The 15,256-nt window shown below is 58.4% G+C and overlaps 1 protein-coding gene across 1 annotated transcript; it reads right to left on the minus strand.

Moving 5' to 3' along the window:
• Positions 1-2,227: 2,227 nt before the first annotated feature.
• On the minus strand, positions 2,228-14,808 carry EFNB1 (ephrin B1). The gene is made up of 5 exons (XM_036270749.1): positions 13,887-14,808; positions 5,284-5,561; positions 4,438-4,530; positions 4,157-4,285; positions 2,228-4,012 (listed from the first exon to the last, which is right to left on the minus strand). The coding sequence occupies exons 1-5, from the start codon at positions 14,012-14,014 to the stop codon at positions 3,600-3,602; spliced, it is 1,041 nt and encodes a 346-aa protein (XP_036126642.1). The 5' UTR covers positions 14,015-14,808; the 3' UTR covers positions 2,228-3,599.
• Positions 14,809-15,256: the final 448 nt, after the last annotated feature.

A 15,256-nucleotide genomic window follows, 5' to 3' on the forward strand; every position in this document is an offset into this window, starting at 1 on the left:
AGGGGGGCCTCCTGGAAGCACAAATGGACCAGCGCAATAAGTCACAAGAGTCCTGGCCTTCCAGCTCCACAAGGCCTGTTCCTCAGGGAAACTGAGGCCTGGTTAGCACCTGCTCAGCTTGGTTTTATTGGTGACCTGGGCTCAGCCTGGGGAGGAAGCCAGGCAGCTCCACCCTCACCTGGGAAGCATCCTCTATCCCTGACTCACCTGGCGCTTGGACTCAGCCGGGACAGGAAGGAGCGCGGAGGGTGGGGCTGGTCCTGGGCCCTACCACAGGAGGCTTAGCTCCTGCCTCCAGCTAGCTAAGCCTGGCCCCGCCCTGACCCACACAGATCCCCAAGGAAGCACTCGCTCAGTCTCACCCAACTCAAGGCAAGGAGAAGAGTGGGGTGAAGGAGAATCACCCTCAGGGAACTTCCGTTTGCTCAGGGTGTAGTGAAAGGCCTGGCCTTGAACCCCAGTGCTCCCATTCACTTAATGTGTGTTTTGGGGCAAGTTACTGTCCCTCCTAGGGTCTCAGTTTCCTCATCTCAGATACGAGACACATACAGAGCAGTTTAGGAAACTCGGCGAGATGATGTGTGTGCAGGTATTGTTTGAAAAGGTGTCCAGGTGAAGGACACGCTGCCACAAAAGGTGGCCAAGCACCACTGGGTGGCCAGCACAGCACGGGCACCTGGTCAGGGCAAGTGGGAACAGTAGTCACACGCCTTCTGGGCTGTGGGAGAAGCTTTCCTTTGCCCTCTCCCGCAGATCTGCCTTCACGCTCACACAGCTCCGCTCCAGGCCCCCCAGGAACGCCATCCCCCACCCCCAGGAGGGTGAGGACAGCAGCATCGAGCTGGGCTGTGGACCACCCAAGGACACTCAGTTAGAGACGTGCAGGAAGGGCTCACCCAGCTCGAGTCAGGCTCCGCCTCAGTGAGACTCATCAGTCTGGCCTGCACCAGCCCTGGTTGGAGACCCCAGGCCCAGGCCGGGCCCCACTCTGGGCAGGCAGTCAAGGAACAGAGGCCCCATCTGATCCAGGCACTTCCTTTGGTTAATGAGAAACCAAATAAACAGCCTCTGCCCCAGCTGGCTCCCGGAGCACCCCAGCCAGGCCCAGCCCTGCTGCAGCGCAGCCTCCCTTCCCTCCCCCTGCAGGTCCCGTGGCTCTGCGGCTCTTCCCTGCCTTCCTTCTCCCTGCGCTTCCCGCTTCCTTCACAGCCCAGCCTGCTCCTTGGCTGGCTCACTGGGGCTTCCTGTTCTGGATCACGAACTAACTCTCCCCTTCCTTCCTCCTCCTCCTTTCCTCTAGTGCCTTCTTACCCATTTTTAGCTGCTGGGATCTCGCTTGTGCTCCTCTCCTGACATCTGTCTTAGCCACCTCCACAGGGAGTCCCCCCATAAGACCTGTGGGCTGCTGCAGGCTGGAGTGGGAAGGCCCAGGCCCTGCCAGTCGGGGTCTCTGCCTTGGGACTGAGGTCAAACCCTCTTCAGGGCCCTCACCATTCTCAAACCCCCAGTTGGATCTGGGGGAGCTCCAGCTGCTAGCCATAGTGAGGGCTTGGTGTGGCCCAGCTCCAAAGACGGGATAGAAGATTCTTCTGGCTAAGCAGTGAACTAGGAAGCCTGAAGCAGCCGGAGGACCCGGTGGGCTGCAGCTGAGAGCCAGCTCTTGGGAAGTTTTCTTTCCACCTCCAGGCGTCCCGAGGCAGGGCAGGGCTGGGCCTGCCAGCAGGTCCCAGATCTAGCCCCAGCCAGGTGATGGCAGTAGTTGTGGACACACCCAGGTCCCCATGGGAACAACCCCTCCCCCATTCACCCTCTAGCTGAGCCTAGTGCCATACTGGGCAGATGCCCATGGCCAACGCCACCGAGCTGACAGGACCAAGTAGGGGAAATGCTCGAAGCCTCCAGCAGAACCAGAGGACAGAGAGACTGGGCGGGAGAACAGGAGGGTACAGCCATCCTCTTTCCACACCTGTCCAGATCGCCATGTTTTGGGCACAGGCAATCTGTCTCTCCCCCTCTGTCTGTCTGTGTCTCTCTGTCTGTCTCTTTCTCTCTCGCTCATACTCACTCATACACTCACACTTCATTCCCCAATATCACGACACCATTTTACACCCATTTCTCCATGTGGTTAATTTTTTTTTTTTTTAGTTCTCATTTTTTCTAAGAAAAAAGCAACAAGAAAATAATTCAGAGTTTATACAAAACACCTTTACATTATTTTTTTCCAAAAAAGACTAGTATTTACACAAATGGCAACAGAAACAAAAACAAAAAACCCTTCCGACTGCCACCTGGAAGGGGCTGGCTGTTCCGCACCCTCTCTCCTGCCTGGCACGGGGGCAGGCAGCTGGCCAGGAGGCAGTGTGGAGGTGGGCGGTGTGAGGCCCAGCTCCTTCCACGGCCACTCCGGGAGCGCCTGCAAGGTGCACTCAAGTGGCCGTCTGTTAGCAGCCGTGCTGGCAAGGAGCCGGGGTCAAAGTGCACGGCGTGCTGGCCCAGCCCTAGGCAGCCTCTTCCTCTTTCCAGGCCCCAGCCCAAGATTGGGGGGCCAATGAGGGCTGGGTTGGGGGCACCCACCTGTGCTAGAGCCCAGAAAAGGAGCAGGCCACCTGGCCCTATACCCGCTTAGGTCTCTGCCCTGGGCCTCCATGTCCCCACCAGGCCAAAGGGGGCCAAAGGTGAGGAGAGAACAGGGCGGGGGGAGGAGAGAGAAGGGAGAACTCCCAGCTCTGCAGGGCAAATAGCCACCTGGGCACCTCACCTCCCTCCACCCCCCATGAGGTCATCTGCCTGCAGCAGCTCTCCTGTTCCCCAGGCAACAGCCAATTAAGACGTTAATTACCGTGAGAGTGAGGGAGGCAGGAGATGCCCAAGAATCCCACAAGGAAGGGATTTTTTTTTTTTTTTTGGTGGAAGGGTGGCAGCCACTGCCCCATTGCCAAGATCAGCTTTGTAGCAGAAGGGTCAGGAGGGGAGGGTGAGACACCTTGCCCAATGGCACTGTCATCTTCCCTCGTGGGCAAGAACAGCCCTGGCCTCCCCCCCCACCCCACATAACAAGGAGTTTATAAAAGAAATGCCATCCTATGCTTATGGGCTGGCCACATCCTGCCCCTGGCCCCTTATACTAGGCTGAGCCAAGCTCAGAAAGCCTGGGGAGGGGCTGCCTTTTCCATTTTTTCTTCCAAAAAAACAGATGAAAAGGAGTTGACAGCTAAAAAATGAACACAAAAACATTAAAAACAGTGATGATAGCGGACAAGCAGTCCTGGGAAGGGGGAAAGGGGACGAGGGGGGCAGGGTCAGGGGGGCGTCTCCCTGCCTGCTGTCCATCAGCGTCCAACCCTGCCCTCCAAGACGGGGTGCCCCCGCAGAGCCCAGAGGCCTGGCCAGAGGGGGAAGGCACAAGAGCATGGGGGCTGGGGGCACAAGCACCCCCTCCGAAGCCCAGGGGCAGGGCAAAAGGGGAATTATAAAAGCCAAGAAACTACAAAACTAAATACAAAGGTGGGCACAGCTGGCAAGGGGAAGGGCGTGGGGAGAAGGGAGAGGTGCGGTCCCGGCGACTGTCCCTCAGGGCCCGAGGCCGCGCCGGGCTCTCAGACCTTGTAGTAGATGTTCGCTGGGCTCTGGGGTGGCATCTCCTGGACGATGTAGACGGGGTGCCCGTAGTCCCCACTCACCTTCTCATAGTGGGGGCAGTAGTTGTTCTCTGTAGTCCGTAAGGGAATGATGATGTCGCTGGGCTCGGTGCCCGCCGTGCCACTGCCCCCCTTGGGACTGGCCAGGGTACTGAGTGAGAGGGCGGGCGCCCGCTGCTGCGTGTGCTTGCGGTGTCGCTTGCGCAGCTTCAGCAGCAGAACCGTCAGGAAGATGATGATGAGCAAGAAGATGACACAGCCAGCGCCAACGGCCGCAAACAATGCCACCTTGGAGTTGAAGAAGCTGTCAGGGTCCCCGCTGCTGCCTCCGCTCCCACCTGAGCCGCTCTTCTCTTCCTGGTTCACAGTCTCTGCGGAAGGGGAAGGGAGGGGAGGAGCAGTCAGGGACATGTGGCAGATTTCAGGCTGCGCCCGTCCTGCCTTTCTTCAGAGACAGGGCCTGAAAGGGCAGGGGGCAACAGCTTCTGCCCTCTGGGAGACATCCATCCACTCACCATGCTTGCCGTCAGAGTCACCCAGGGAGCCCCGACCGCCAGGGGCCTGCGTGGCCATCCTGATAGTATTGTCAGCCTCCTTGCTGGGCCGGCTAGTAGTCAGCTGCTCAGGTGTCACAGTATTGGGGTCTGTGGGCGGAGCGAGGACAGGTGAAGGGAAGGGAACAGGACCTCTGTTACTCTCACTCTATCGCCCCCTCCCCTACTCCTAACACACTCACACCCAGTCAGGGACATCTGTTACAAAGACCTAGCTAGGGGCCCTCAGACTGGGCACTCACCTTGCCCGACCTTCATGATGATCTTCATGGTGCGCGTGCGGCACACACCTCCCTCTCGGTTCTCCAGTCCTTCCAGGCTCCCATTGGATGTAGCTGCAGCAAGAAACCAGTGCCATCAGAAGGAGGGACAGGCCTGCCCACATTACCCAGAGACTCTAGTGCTGCCTTAGCCCTGATCAGGACAGAACTGGGAGGGAGAGAGTGGCAAGCAGCCCTCACCTAGCCGTGACCCTTTCAACTGCTTTCCCTCACACAGGGACAGAGTAGCCAGCTCCAAGGGTGCTGCTCCTGACTGGGCCCTGGCCTTTCTTCTCCAGTGGACACTAAGATGTGTCTTCTCGTTGGGCCATGTTACTCAGCAATCAGACCTGGCATCTTGAGGGGGCTGCATCCCCAACGGGAAGAAATCTTGGATTTGGGGGTCGGGAGAACTGGGTTGGAGTCCCAGTCCTACCCATAACTCCCTGTGTGATCTAGGGCGAAAATCCCTTCCCCTGTTAGGGTGGCAGTTTCCCATAAAGAGAAAACCAGAACAGCCGGCTGATCCCAAAGGGCTCTGTCAACTGCCATTCCCAAGATCGGATCTCAGGTGGGCAAAGAAAATAAGAGAGAGCGAACCACAAATTGGAGAACTCTCCCACTCAACTCCTAGAGCCAAGGCGAGCTGGCAGGGGGCCCTTGGTGAATATTAGGGCCAGAATTCCAAGGCTGGGCTGGGAGGAGAGCATGCCAGTCTTCAAAGCGTACCAGACCGGGCAGGGCCTTAACTGTGTGCGGTCTCACTGCTACTGAGAGGCCGCTGCTGCCACAGGACAGGAGAGACGCATGTGATGGGCAGGGACTCACAGGTAATGTAGTAATCGTGGTGCTTCTTGAACTCCAGGCCCATGTAGTTGGGGCTTAACTCCTGGAACTTGATGGTGAAGCGGATTTCCTGCTCCGGCCGATTGCAGGTGACCAACACGTTGGGGTCGAGCACAGTACTGCAGGTAGCTGCCTGCTCTGGTCGAACCAGGTACAGCTTGTAGTACTCATAGGGCCGCCCTGCTTCTGCTCGGGGACAGATGATGTCCAGCTTGTCTCCAATCTTTGGGTAGATCACCAGGCCCTTCCCACTCAGGAACCTGCTCAGAAGGGAAGAGAGGGTCAACCTCAGGGTGGGGGGTTTCAGTCCATCTCCCGAGCCAGGGAAGCAGATAACGAAGGCCAGCTGGGCCTCCTGAGTGGCGATGGCAAGAACAGGAATTCTGTGTTTCCTTCATCCTTGGGCTGAGGGTGGGGAGAGAGAAGCACACTGCCAGCAGGGTGTGGAAGGGGTGGCCCATGGGCAAGGCTACCAGGCTTTGACTGTTCGGCAGGGTGGGGCAGTGCCTAGCTGGGGGAACCCTTTGTCTTAATGTGGCATTTCCGCAGGGGGTTGACGTGGCTAATGGGCTGGGTACCAAGATGTCAGGCCTGGGCTGCTTAGAAGGTGGCAGCCTGATCCTCCTCCCACCACCATCACACTCGCATTCCTTCATAGCCACTGTTACCACCTCCTCTGCACACATGTGCCTACGCGCGTGCGCGCACACACACACAAGCCCACACATGCCTTAGCCACCACCCCCACCGCTCCCAGCCAATGGCTGGGGGAGCTCAACTTGCCTGGGACCCATACCTTCTCCCCATCCTTGACAATCTTGGGCATGATGAGGAGATAGGAAGAGGCATCTCCTGGAGCCCAGGAGTAATGGTCACAGTCTCTGGCTAGGTGCAGCTCCACACAGATCTCCCCACCCCCCACCTCCCTACTCCCACTGCCCAGTGTCCTACCTGGACATATTTCATCCCCACTGTACAAGAACCAGAATCCCTAAACTTCACTAGTTTCACTCCTAAGAACATGGGGAGGAGAGTGAGCCAAAGCAGAGACAATAAGTCATATAATATAGGGCCCCAGGAACCTCCCTCATCTGTGTTCTTATCACCCTCCCCCCATACTGCCTCTGCTGCAGATTCTAAGAGAAGATGGACAAATGCCATCTGAGCTGGGTAGCTCTACTCCAGAAGGCCGGGCACTGGGGAATAGCACAGGAGGGAGCTGCCCAGAGCCATCTATTCACATCACCTGCCCTTGCCTAAGCACAATCAAAATGTGATGCTGTCTTGGCCACATCTGAGCCTGGGCAGACTGGAGCTGGGAGCCAGGCAGTAGTATGTAGGAGAAAGAAGACAGACTTTGGAGTCAGACAGACAGGGCCCTTACTAGTTCTGTAGCCTTGGACGTGCTGCCTGTTCTCCCTGAGCTTCTGTTTCTTCCCTTGGAAACTGGCAGTGGTGAGAGCCCTCCTCCCTAGGGTGTAGAGAGATGCCACGGCATATGCAGAGCACCTAGCACACAGCAGGCCCTCAACATGTCTGACTCCCAGAGGCAGGCAGCCAGATACTGACATCAAGTACCCGTGAGCCCAGTCTCGTTTCTTTGACAGGGTGGCTAAGAAGAAAAGACATGGCCTCATCCTCTAGGACTTGACTGTCTGGTGGGGGTCAGAAAAGCAAATGGCTCTACCAATAGACAGTGTCAGTCTATCTGTGTTTTTGTGTGAGGAGGGTAGTTCACACAACAAGGGCTGGAGGCAGTGAGTTGAAGCACGACTCATGTGACAGGATGGTCAGAGATGGCTCAACAGAAAGAGTGGCGAGCAAGTGGGTCCTGGGTGACGAATAAGAAGACAACATACAGCAAGAGTGGACAGTATCAACTCGGGGGATGAACACACAATACAATATACAGATGATGTATTGTAGAATTGTACACCTGAAACCGATGTAATTTTATAACGATGTCACCCCAATACATTCAATAAGAAATTTAATAAAATGATTAAAACTTAAAAAGAGTGAAGAGCAGCAGCTGGAACACAGAACCCAGGTAGAGGAAGAGGTGGGAAGGCTTTGAGAGTCACAACCCGCACTGTGGACTTCATCTCACTGGGGACAGACCTTCTAGCAGAAGGACGATGAGGGCTGAAGGAAATGCTTCAAGACAATGAAGCTAACAGTGGAAGAGCATGCCTTCACAACCAGGAGCTCAGTGCCCTAACCCAGGGAGGGAAATGACAGCCAAGGAGGCGAGTAGGCAGCTCTCTCTTCCAATCAAGTGAGGGTTCACCAAGCTGGGGCCTGCCATCTTGCTGTGCAGGATGGTAAAAGCCACGACGAGGTCTCCCCCTTGGCACCTAACTTTACTGTACCCCAGAGGACCAGAAAGGAAGCAGGCATGGGATGGGGCACAGAGAAACATTTAAGTGGGAACGCCCCCACCCCACGCACCATCAAAAGCCAAGAAGTTTCGCCAAAGCCTCTGTAATTCCCACAGCATATTCCACTTTCCAATCCTTACACTGGCTCCATCCACACATCAGGGTTAGACAACTTCTAAGACCTTAGAGCTAGAAGGAAGCTTCTAGACCCACTGAGTCCATGCTCCCCACGTGAAGGTATGAGTGATCAGATGAATGTTTCCATTGAAGGGAGGTGCTCAGAGCCAAGGGAGGAGACTAAACTCACCCAGGACATTAACCCCTAGGGCGTCTAAGAAAACCTGGTACAGCTGTACCTCAACAAGACCCTACCTGGAGGTGACGGTAGATACACAGACAGCATGCAAGGGAGTACAGGCCAGCTCAGCTTTCTAACCACCTGGCCCTGGCTTACTCATCAGGGTGTCCTGTCTGCCCTGAGCACAGTCTCCCATCACCACTCAGGACCTGGAGCCCTGGAATTGGAACACAGGGCTTCCAGCTACTCAGGGTTCTACCTGGAACCCAAAGACGTGGAGAGAACAGATGTCTATATAGTGGGTGGGGGCAGGGGAAGAAGACAGGACTATTGCCCCCAACACCCCTCAGACTCTCTTCAACCTCAGTGAACAGAGCTCATAAATATTCATCAGTTCATTTACATAGCAGCTGGCAGAGGGAAAGGTATCTTCCCTTAAAGTGCAGGAGGAAGAGGAGCCTGAGACCTATCTTCCCTGACTCTGATCCCCCCATAATGGTGCCTTATCAGCACCTTCCCCACCACTGGAAAACTGTTTCTATGAGAAACCCAAGAAAGTGGCAAGGGGCCACGAGCGGTGGGTATGTAGCCAGTGAGAGACTGAGGCCACCAAACCACATACAACACTAGTCATATTGTACAGGGGGCCAGCAGGTCTTGTCTCATACTCACCAGGTTAAGAGTAGGGGCAGGAGAGGAGGAGGAAGAGATTGTCCCCAAGTTAAACTCTTTATCCTCCACTTTTCAAAAACTACTACTGCCCCCATTATCAAGTCAAGCTTTCCTGCCTGGGGCCACCCCCAGACAAAGCCCTTTTCTGGAAACTAAGGGGATTGACATGGCCCAGCAGGAAGCCTGAAGCAGGTCGTCATGGTAACCCCTGAGGCCTTCCCTCCTTAGCATCTGATAGCCCCCTGGACCCCACAGAGCCACCCCAGGGAGGAAAGGACTTGAGGAAGGCAGCCTGGGCACCCTAGCCCAAGTCTCCCCCACAGCCTTCCTACTGAGCATGGAAGTACCACCATGACTGCTAAAAAGAACCCTGGAATAGAACCCGGAAGGGTCTGGTAGTAGCCTCCAAGGCCCTGGGCTGGTCAGAGGCCAACTGTCCCCTGCTTCTTTTGTCCAGCTGAACCCCTCTCCACCCATACACACACAGTCTGCAGTGGGGAGAGCTTGCAGTGTGGGGTTGTGCCCAGAGAGCTTGCCCATGTTTGACCAGATCTACACTTCCTTTCTCCTCACCCTTACCTCAGGCTCTAGGAACTTGTGCTCAGAGAGTGGCCAAAGGGAGAGCCTGGTCCCAGGCCATGCTCGTCCACGGTTAGTAGAAGAGACTCTAACCACAGCCTTGAGTAGGTGACCCCAGCACTACCAAGCCTGCATCCCCAGGGTGGCAGGACCAGTGGAGCACAGACCCCAAGCCAGAGCTCAAGTCTGCTCTCATCCCAGCAAGGGTGGGGAGCCCCCAAATTAAAGGCTCCTTTTTCACTCCCCCAGCTCCACCCAGCCCCTGAGGCGGCAGGAGCAGGCCTGGCATGTCCCAGCAGTGCCCGCCCAGGCGTGGGTGGGCAGGAACAGCAGCTGGGTCCTGGCACACGCACAGCACTGTCGGTGGCAGGGAAGCCAGGAGAGTCCCAGAGGAAGTCACCCTCCCCACCCACACTGGACTATGCCCTCCTGTCTGCCCCACCTGGCCAATGCTAGGGTCCACTGGGGGGTTAGCCCTCCCTTTCTCATTGTCTGCTTTCTGTGGGGTCCCTGAGAGGAAGAGTCCTGGCCCAGAGAGGAAGCAAAGGTGCTGTTGAGAGCTCAGCAGGGACAGTGCCAGGTATCGAATTGGCTGCCTCTCGTCCAGGTCACCCAAGCAGGCTGCCCTCAGACATAGGCCCAGCAAAGTCAAATGAGAATGTCAGAGGCCTGCTCATCCCACACAGGCAGGGCTTGAGTCACAAGGACAGATGCACGCATACCTGTGAGGTGAGAGGGGGCCCAGGGACAGGGAGCCAGTGCCTCTTCCCCAATTCTACCTTGAATTCCCATCTCTCTGAGAGTCCAAGGCAGCAGAACGGCGTGGACAGAATGGTACACAGCACAGCTCTGCCCTTCCGGGCTGACTGACTATACACAAGTCACTTCCCTTTTCTGGGCGCATGCCTCCTCATCTGGGAAATGGGGACGATTCCAACTTCCCAGGGCTGTTGGGAGCATCCAGAGAGGAGCAAGGTACTGCCTGTTAGTTAAAACGCCAAGCCCAGTGCTACTCAGAAGTACGAAGCTGGCAGTGCTGGCTGCTAGCACCCCCACCCAAAACAAGCACCATACCAACACACCCAGGAGGGGCACAGGAACCCTAAATGTGGCTGGTGAGATCCCCCCACCTCAGCTCTCCTAATAATCACAGGCTGGACCCTCCCCCAAACCTGGCGTTCCCATGGCAGCCAGCTGCCTCCTGGCTGGCCCACCCTTTCTGTAGTCCCAACCCCAGAAAACCATGATGCACAGTAGTTTCCTGGGCCCGCCCATCATCATCCACTGAGCTGGTGAGGCGGTGGAGAGCCTGAGGGGAGAAAAGGAGCCCTTGATTCACCCCCCACCCCAGCCTCACAGGCCCTTCTGGCCCTGGCCTGGTGGCATGGGGTGGGGGTGGAGAGAAAGAAGAACAGGGAACGCAAGGAGCTGCTGGGTTCCCATCGCTCTCAGGCCCCCACCTGTGGCCAATCAGCCACAGAGTAGAGGAGGTCAGGTCCCTAGCCGCCCCGGAAAGGGGCCCCCTAAGCTGGCCTCCCCAGGACTGTGAGCTGGAACAGCTGTGAGGGGGCTGGGGACAACACTTTGCCTTGTAGCAGGCAAGCCTGGGTTGGGGTCTGCAGCTGCCCCCACCCATGCTAGAAGGAGTCAAGGGTCCTGGACGCCAAGCTGAACCCCCACCCCCACCCCCTTGTAGGGAAGGTGTAATGTGATCTCAGACACATTCCCACTCCCTGGAGGTGGGGGAACCTGAGTGGGGGGCAAGAAGGGGTCAGAACGGGACTGAGAGACTGAACTGCAGCAGCTGGACTTGGCTGAGGACTCAAATGTGAGGTTTGCCGGCTGCCCCAAGCTCTCAGGAGAAGAGGCTGGGGGAGGGAGCCACCCTGGGACCTTCCATCACAGCCCCCCACCCAAGCGCAGGCACACACTGGTTCCTCCCAGCCTCTAGGGGGACAAACCCTCCCCCCACCCTGTGCTCCTCGGACAAAGCTGACAAGACGGGCCAAGGAGGCAGCAGCTCTTGCCTCGCAGGGTCTACCCCACTTCGAGGCCCGTTCCAATTTGGGGAAGAGGCTGGGAGTCTCAAGCTGGTCCTTCCAGCTCCCCTCTGCTGGTCAGGGCTGGGGTGCACCCCGGAACCTGGAAACCTACCCCTGGCCTCACCACCTCTTTATTGTGATTTTTTTTCCCAAGGAGGAAGCAATTAAGCAGAGTTTATAAGCGCTGGGAAATGGGGGGGGGCAGCTCCTGACAGGGCTGAGGAGACCGACCAAAAGCCCGGAGGAAGAGGGGAGGGAAGAGAGAAAATGAGCCGTGAGGGAGAGCACGGGCATGTGCGAGAAACAAAAGGACTTGAGAAAAAGAGAGTGACTAAGAGTGAGAGGGAGTGTGAGAAAGAGGGAGAGCTGGCGAGCCTGGCTCGAGAGGGGAAGTGAGCGCGGATCAGAGGGCAGCGAGGGCCAAGACTAGGACCCGAGAGGGAGAACTCCGGCCACAGGCAAAGAGGGAGCCGGACAGACAGAGCCAGACTGTTTATTTGAAAGGCTGTGGCAGCCTGAGGTTGGGCGCGGAGGCAGAGGCAGCCCCCAGAGCTCCAGTGAAGTGGAGGGCAGTTCCTCCCTCCTGTCTTCTTGCCCCCCCACCATGGCGGCTGCATTCCAGGCCCGAGAGTAGATGAATCTGGGGGGCGGCGCAGGGGCACCAACCATTCCCAGGACCTGCTCGATTATAGGATGGAATTCGTGCAGGTCCTACTGAGTCCTTAGCCACCGTCCCCACCCCCAGGATGCCTGCACTCAGCTTCAAGTGGATGCAGGGGTGTCAGACCTCAAAAACCTGCAAACCAGTCTACAGCACTAAAGGCTCCAAACACAAAAAAGAGGAAGCTCAGAGAGATCCTGTTTCTCCCAGATCCCCCCACCTCAACTCTGCAGGAGGGCTCCCTTCCAGCTGTGGACCTGCAAGCTATCTGGTTAGAGACCCGACAGAGCAATTAGGTCACTCCCATGAGCCCCTAGGATGGGCTACCCCAGGCGGCTTTCAGCTCTCCTGGCTCAAGAGGGAGCATTTCCAGCCTCCACCCTTAAAGGGGAGAACTGGGCACCTCACCACCTTTCCCCCCAGGCTCAGCAGCCCAAGGCCCCCAGACCATTTTGAGTTCCTACTGTTAGGAGAGCACTGCACCCAATTTGGCCTTAGGTAGGGGAGAAATGCTCTCTAGTCCCTCGCTGGTGCCGAGACAGAGCCCTCTAGCCTGACCCTGTTTAGCTACCCCACGGGTCAGTAAATAGGACCCTACCTTAACCCCAGAAGAGAACGAAAGACGCTGTCTTCTCCCACTCCAGGGCTGAGGTGCACAGTCCCTGGGATCTAAGCAGCTGAGGCAGGCAGGAGCCCAGGAAGTTAGCGAGGAGCCCAGGAGAGGGGACAGGAAAAGATTTCAGATCCAGAAATGGGAGAACACAGACAGGGCAGGCCAAGGCGCCTCACTTTCCCACTAAGTGGGGGTGTCTGCACACTGTGGGGACCTCAAGAAAACAGGAATGAGGAGCAATTTTGACCCTGGATTCCAACCTGAGTCCTGGATGCCAAAAGAGGAAAAGGTCCAGAGGTCACCACACAACCCCATGGACTCCCCACTAACAGCCCAGAAACCAGTGAGCCACCGCCCTGAAAGGTGCGTGTGTTGGGGGGGGGGGGTTGAGGGGGAGGGGAAAGAGGAGGAAAAAAGAAAGGATCTTCTCTATATACCTGCCTCCCCAAACCCCTAGGGAAAGCTAAGCACAGCTCCCCAATCTGAGGGACATAGGGTGGGGGCCAAGGGACCGCCAGGGCAGGAATCTTTCAAATCCTTCACTCCCCACCCACCTCCCTCCCGGGCTGAGCCGCCGCTCTTCTCCCTGGTGCCCTCGAATCTCTACCACTGGATCCCCTGGACCCCCGACGGGCGCTGGGTCGAATCCCCCCACCCACAAACCCCTCTTCCACTCCGCCCCTCTCCACCCGCCGCCTTTGTGAGCCTGGAAGCGGCGCCCGCCCTTCCAAGGCCCGGCAGGGAGAAGAGGGGGGCTAGAAGAGACGGCAAAGCGAAAAGCTAGGGAGGCAAACAGGGAAGAAAGAGAAATGAAAATGGGAGAAGCCCGAATGGGTATACGGGCGCTGCCACCCGCCCCAAGCGCGAAGTCCCGCGCCTCGATCCCTTCACGGCTCAACAAACGAGGAATCTATGTTCCGGCCTCATCCCCCCCTCCCAGGTCAAGCTCGCCCCCCGAGAGGCTCTGGGCGAAAACCGCCACGTTCCCAGGGGCCCCAGAAGGGGCTGCCTTCTCTCACCACCCCACCACCCAGCTTTCTAGTGCGCTACCGAGCGCCCCGACTCCCAGCTCCGCCTGGCGCGACCATCTCCACTCGATCCGGGACGTATGGAGGAGAGGGCCCACAAGCCGCGGGGTCACAGCCCAGCCAAGTGCCCCCACCCCACCCCGCCGCACCCTGCCCCGCCCGCCCGCAGGAAAACACACTCGAAAAAAGCCAGAGACAAAATGGGGCTCCACTCCTCTTCCGAACACCTCCCCACTCACACCAGGGGCGCGCGGCCTCACCCCGAAGGAGTGCCTCCCACCCCCAGGGACTAGAGCAGATAAGTTACTCACTTGGGGTTGAGGGAGCTCCAGGACACGGGCTCCAGGTTCTTGGCCAGTGGCGTGGCAAGCCGGCACAGCGCCAACACGACCATAGCCACAAGCCACTTGCCGAGCCAACGCTGCCCAGGCCGGGCCATCTTCCCGGGGGCAGGCTGCAGTTCGGGATCCCCTGGCGCCTCCTCAGCAAAGCTCGCGTGGTCTCCCCGTGCCGCGCTGCGCTCCGAGGCGCTCAGGCTCCCATCCTCCGCGGCCGCCGGCCTTGAAGTGCTCCCCTCCCGCCGGCTTCGGTGTCGCTCTTCTCCTCCCGGCCGGCCAGGAGGACTCACTGGGCAGCCGCCCCCAACCCGGGCATGGGCTGTGGCCTCCGAGGGTTCGCTCCCCTGACCTCTCCGCCGCACCAGGCGCGACGGGGGCTCTGCGCCCCCGGGTGCACCCGCCTGATTCCGCTCTCCTTTCCGAGACTGTTGGAGTCTGCACACCCTTTCCCCGACGGGGTCTCCCCGCTGGAGACTCGGTGGCCGCCCCGACGCCTCGACCGTCCCGGGATCGGCGCCCCTCGGAAGAAGTGGGAATCTCCCTACAACCCAAGCGCGGCCCGGGGGCTCCCGCCTGGGTCGCCCTGACACGGGTTCCGTTGCTCCAGGCCACACTGGGACTCCGGGCTCTGCGCCCCCCCGACAGCTTCTACTTCAACGCGGGCCCCGCTCAGTGCACTTAGAAGAGCGGGGAGATGCGGCCAAGCGAGCCAGTCCCATCAGTCTGTGCCTTTGCAGCCTCGGCAAGGTGGCCCGGCAGCCCCGTCGCCGAGTCCTAGCTCCCCGGCGATTGCGCCCGAGGGTCTGCGGCCAACGCGAGCCTCACACACCTCCCACTGCTGTCCAGCGCGCATAGACTCCCTCCGCCGCCGCTGAGCTGTCTACTCCCTGCTCAGACGAAAGCAAGGCCAACCCTACTGCGCTTAGCCAATAGCAAGCTCCGTTACGGGGTCCTTGCCCCGTACCACGCCCCCAGAACAGGAAGGGGCGGGGCTTCGGGGAGCTCTTAAGGACGCCGCGCTCTCGATGGCACCAATCTGAGTGTGCGGCTCCTGCGGTTAGGGGTAGGTCCCGCCCTAGTTCTGTTCCCAGCGCGCTCACCCGTGGGAAGTTGGCGCTCCTCTAGAGCTGTCGGCCTCCTCGCCTCCCCACGCGCCCGGTCAACACTCCGACCCACTGACCTGGGCCACACAGGCCCTGTCACAAGTATCCCGGGAAAGGAGTACTTCTCTTCTCTTTTAAACACGGGAGCCCTGAAGTCCAGCTCTGTGCTCAGCTCTGTGGCAAGAGTAGCCTGTTTGCTCCCGGGCTAGTCTCCCGTGTGGCTCTGGTGGCCATTCCTCC

Source organism: Molossus molossus, unplaced genomic scaffold, assembly GCF_014108415.1.
Source record: "Molossus molossus isolate mMolMol1 unplaced genomic scaffold, mMolMol1.p scaffold_m16_p_2, whole genome shotgun sequence".
NCBI lineage: Eukaryota > Metazoa > Chordata > Mammalia > Chiroptera > Molossidae > Molossus > Molossus molossus.

Bases quoted from the DNA above. Each gene is read 5' to 3' on its own strand.
- EFNB1 (XM_036270749.1), bottom strand. From the start codon at position 14,014: ATGGCCCGGCCTGGGCAGCGTTGGCTCGGCAAGTGGCTTGTGGCTATG. The intron at 5,562-13,886 runs GTGAGTAACTTA...CCTTCTGAGCAG, and splicing joins TGGAGCTCCCTCAACCCCAA to GTTCCTGAGTGGGAAGGGCC. The intron at 4,531-5,283 runs GTGAGTCCCTGC...TTCTTGCTGCAG, and splicing joins CCACGATTACTACATTACCT to CTACATCCAATGGGAGCCTG.